General features: G+C 38.1%; 1 protein-coding gene across 2 annotated transcripts; it reads left to right on the forward strand.

The window, feature by feature from the left end:
- The first annotated feature begins 225 nt into the window (after nt 1–225).
- Nucleotides 226–4488, forward strand: LOC105797126 (probable methyltransferase PMT24). Of its 2 annotated transcripts, none has more exons than XM_052628104.1 (9): nt 226–481; nt 1095–2193; nt 2282–2431; nt 2543–2813; nt 2904–3014; nt 3093–3297; nt 3426–3695; nt 3780–3974; nt 4065–4488. In XM_052628104.1, exons 2-9 carry the CDS (start codon nt 1129–1131, stop codon nt 4291–4293), a joined length of 2496 nt encoding a protein of 831 aa, XP_052484064.1. In that variant the 5' UTR covers nt 226–481; nt 1095–1128; the 3' UTR covers nt 4294–4488. The 2 variants fall into 2 exon arrangements, with proteins under 2 accessions (XP_052484064.1, XP_012482515.1); XM_012627061.2 differs by having other exon boundaries at nt 3123–3297.
- Nucleotides 4489–4734: the final 246 nt, after the last annotated feature.

Raw genomic sequence — 4734 nt, forward strand, 5'->3', positions numbered from 1 at the left:
AGCATGTGCCACGAAGTCAGCTGCTGGGTGCATAAGTTGGACCATCAACTCCAATCATTTAATTTATTTTTACTTTTATGTTAAATAAATAAAATCAAATAAATTTAAATAATAATTAAATCCAATTTAAATCGGATATTGAATTTGTTGGATATTTTCCCTACCTGAATTCATCCATTAGTCAAATGGGAAGTATTTAATATGCTTAATAATTACAGCAAAGTATTTCCAGATCTGTATGGGGGTCACTGGATCCAACTGTTCCAGTTGCCTTTAGTAAAGATAGAATCCAGACAACCAAAACCCAACAGTAAAGTAGTCTTCAATTTTGCATATAAATATATGTCATCTTCAACTTCATCTTCATTTCCACTCCCTACCTCCGTCTTCTTTCAACAAAGACGGTAAAAAAATGAGCCAAAACGCGTAAATTCCTCCAAACCCAGATCCCTGCAACAATCCCATCAAAGAAAACAAAAAGGTTCTGTCTTTAACATACTACTCAAGTCCTTTTTTCTTTTGGGGTTTATTTTTTGAAACATTGTTTTTATATTCATGTTTTGATCAAAATGTGTTATTCATGAGTTTTACATGTAACTAAAGTTGTTCAAAATGGTGGTTTTAAGTTACTGTTTGTGCTTTTTTGCTGAGCATGCTTTAAGTTGAACTTCAATGGCCAAAGATTGAAACTATTCCTTTTGAATGGACTATTTGGATCTGGGTTTCTTTCATAAAATCAAGATTTAATTTTGAGAATACCGTTTTAATCTCTATTGGTGTTCAACAATAGATGCTGTTTACTTCTGCACAAGGTCTAGGCTCAAATGTTCTCAAGCTATTGATTTTTCTTCAAGTTCAGCTACCATTAGCTTGTTTTTGGCATGCATTATTGTGCTTTCTGATTGCTAGCTATGAATTATCTATCAGTTTGATTCAATTGTCTGTAGATTTGACTGTCTAGATCTACTTGATTTCGCTTTCGCTTGCGGTGCTGCTATCTTTCAGTTTAATTTACTAGATTATAAGGACAACTTATGTATGGATTCAAAAGTTGATTTGTGGTAATGATTGACTAGTGGTTATTGTTCTTCCAGCTATATGTAACAAGAAAAAGCATTTAAAAGAAACATGGCCATGGCGAAGTATTCAAGAGTTGATGGGAGGAAGTCGTCGAGTTACTGTTCAACAGCTGTTATAGTTGTGTTTGTTGCTTTTTGTTTGGTTGGGATTTGGATGTTCATGTCCTCGTCTGTTGTCCCACTTGAGAATTCGGATTTGTCATCTCAGGAGACTAGAAATGAGGCGAAGCAAACACTGCAAGAAGGCGTTTCTAAGCAATTTGATGATACCTCAGGTGATATATCGGAGGATGCAACAAGAGAAGGTGGCACTATGCCTGGTAAAGTATCCTTGAATACTGATGAGGAATCTCGAAAGTCAGTTGAGGAAAACCAGGAAGAAAATCATGGAAATGATAGTTCTGATGAGAAAACTGACTCAGAAAATGAACAAAGGACAGTGGATGGAGATGATGGGAGTGGAAATGGTAAAGATGGGGAGATGGATTCAAGAGAGGGAGAGTCAAATTTAGAGTCGGGACAAGCAGAGAATGAAGGTGGCGAAATGAATAACAATGTGCAGGCAGAATCAGAGGAGAACTCAGGTGAAATCAGATCTGAGTCAGCTGAGGGTGGTAAGAACAGTGATGAAGAAGTAAGTGAAGATAAAATAAAACATGTTGACAAAGAGGATATTTCGACCGTGGATAATAATGAAAAGAATCAAGATGAGAACTCAGAACCAAGTGCCATTGAGAACAGTGCAGAAAGCGAGGAAAACAATCAAACTTCAAACGAGATTCTTCCCACTGCTGCTCAGTCAGAAATTTTGACCGAGTCTACAACTCAGAATGGAGCTTGGTCGACTCAAGCAGAAGAGTCACAAAATGAGAAGAAATGGCAACAAGCTTCAATATCCAATGAAGAAAATGATCACCAGTGGAAAGTTTGTAAGTCAACTGCTGGGCCAGACTACATTCCATGCCTAGACAATTGGCAAGTTATCCGAAAGCTTCCAAGCACAAAGCACTATGAACATCGAGAGAGGCACTGTCCTAGTGAACCGCCTACATGTCTTGTCCCACTACCTGAAGGATATAAGCGCTCAATAAAGTGGCCTAAAAGCAGGGATAAAGTAATCACCTTTCTATCTACTAAGTCAATAAGTGTGTGTTTTGTGTGTTTACTTTGGTTGAAATTTATTTTTTTGGTGGTTGGTGCAGATATGGTACTACAATGTCCCCCACACCAAGCTAGCAGAGGTTAAGGGGCATCAGAATTGGGTTAAAGTAACCGGTGAATACCTTACCTTTCCTGGTGGTGGAACTCAGTTTAAGAATGGGGCACTTCATTATATTGATTTTCTTCAACAAGTAAGTACTGTCATGTGTATATACATATGTATATATATTTGCTTCAATAATGCAAAGTATTATTTTGTCAAACTGTGTAAAGCTGACCACATATTTGCTTCAACAATGCAGTCTGTTCCTGATATTGCATGGGGAAAAAGAAGCCGTGTGATACTTGATGTTGGGTGTGGGGTGGCTAGCTTTGGTGGCTATCTCTTTGAAAGAGATGTTCTTGCAATGTCATTTGCTCCAAAGGACGAGCATGAAGCCCAAGTGCAGTTTGCACTTGAACGGGGAATTCCTGCAATATTAAATGTGATGGGCACCAAAAGGCTACCTTTTCCTAGTTCTGTCTTTGATGTTGTGCACTGTGCACGTTGCAGGGTTCCCTGGCACGTTGAAGGTGCAATTTCATTTTCGTATTTTTCAGTGTTTAGTTATGTACTGTTATATTCCTTTTCTGACATGGAGACACATCTGAGGCATATTTCAGGTGGCAAACTTCTGTTAGAGCTCAACCGAGTCCTCCGACCTGGTGGGTACTTCATTTGGTCTGCTACTCCAGTTTACCAGAAGCTTCCTGAAGATGTTGGCATTTGGCAAGGTAAAATATTTTATAATCTAGTAACGCATGTCCAAAGAGATAATGAGATATCAATTTATCTTTAAAATTCATTTTTAGATTTTGGGGGCTGTGGTTTTTTAATGGCAGAGATGTCTCGACTAACAAAATCGATGTGCTGGGATCTGGTGACTGTCAAAAAGGACAGATTGAATGCTGTTGGAGCTGCAATATATCAAAAGCCAGCTTCCAACGACTGCTACAACAAAAGGTCTAAAAATGCACCTCCACTTTGTGAAGAATCTGATGATCCTAATGCAGCCTGGTAAGTGTACTCCCAATTTTCACTAGGTTAAAGGAGCTTCTTTCTTAATGAAAATTCACTGAATTTTCTTGATGAAAAATGTTTGCAGTAATCCCATTGGATAATATTTTTTCGGTTTGTGTCTTCAGGAATGTATCCCTTCAGGCATGCATGCATAAAGTGCCTGAAGATTCAACAGAGCGGGGATCCCTTTGGCCTGTGCAATGGCCAGAACGGTTGGAACAACCTCCATACTGGTTGAATTCTCAGATCGGCGTTTATGGTAAGGCTGCTCAGGAGGATTTCACTGCAGACTACAATCACTGGAAAACTGTTATCTCTGAGTCGTATTTGAAAGGGATGGGAATCGACTGGTCTTCTGTGAGAAATGTCATGGATATGAAAGCTGTTTATGGAGGGTATTTAACTCCTATCTAGTTATGACAGTATTCATTAGGTTTATAGGTTCTTATTTTTATTGTGCTTGTATGCTCGGTTTATAGGTTTGCTGCAGCCCTGAAAGACTTGAAAGTCTGGGTTATGAATGTAGTTCCAATCGACGCTGCCGATACACTTCCAGTAATCTACGAACGTGGATTGTTTGGAATACATCACGATTGGTGTGAATCATTTAATACATACCCGAGAACGTATGATGTTCTTCATGCAGATCATCTCTTCTCCAGTATTCAGAACAGGTTTGCTATCTTCCATGCTAAATTTCTTGCAGATGTTATTTCTCAACCAAGATTACCTCCCTGATATGACATTTGATTGACAATCTGCAGGTGCAAGTTGGTTGCGGTAATTGCAGAAGTTGATCGAATCCTGAGGCCAGAAGGGAAGCTGATTGTACGAGACAAAGCCGAAACGATAAGCGCAGTGGAGAGCATGGCTAAATCTCTACAATGGGAGATCCGAATGATTTATTCGAAAGACGGTGAAGGATTGCTTTGTGTTCGCAAGAAATTCTGGCGTCCCACCGTGGAAGAACCTATAAAGTCTGCCATTGTTTGAACACGATGCTAAACATTACTCGTGTGTTTTCCACAATTAGGCGTAATATTTTACAGATTCTTTTTCGATTCACAAGCATGTTATAGTCTGTAATCCATTTTCGCAAGTGTAAAATTATATAGTCGACTACGTTAGAATGAATCATAATTTTTGTATCAATTTTCCTTGATGGAATTAAAATAGCTAGTTTCATTACTATGAATCTTGATGAAACTCAATTTCATTCATCATTATTTTTGTCTTAGAATGTTGCACCATAGTTCTTTAGAAAAAGAGTCTCACATTGATTTGCAGTATTTTGTCGCACGATAATATATCAACCTGACCAAACTCATGTTTGATGAATGTATTATTATTTGACATATTGATGAACAAATACGTATGGAGATCATTTTCTTTCTAAACTGGAAAAAGAAGCAAACTATTTATAGTAATCAGAGT

The sequence above is a fragment of the Gossypium raimondii genome, chromosome 3, assembly GCF_025698545.1.
Source record: "Gossypium raimondii isolate GPD5lz chromosome 3, ASM2569854v1, whole genome shotgun sequence".
NCBI classification, from domain to species: domain Eukaryota; kingdom Viridiplantae; phylum Streptophyta; class Magnoliopsida; order Malvales; family Malvaceae; genus Gossypium; species Gossypium raimondii.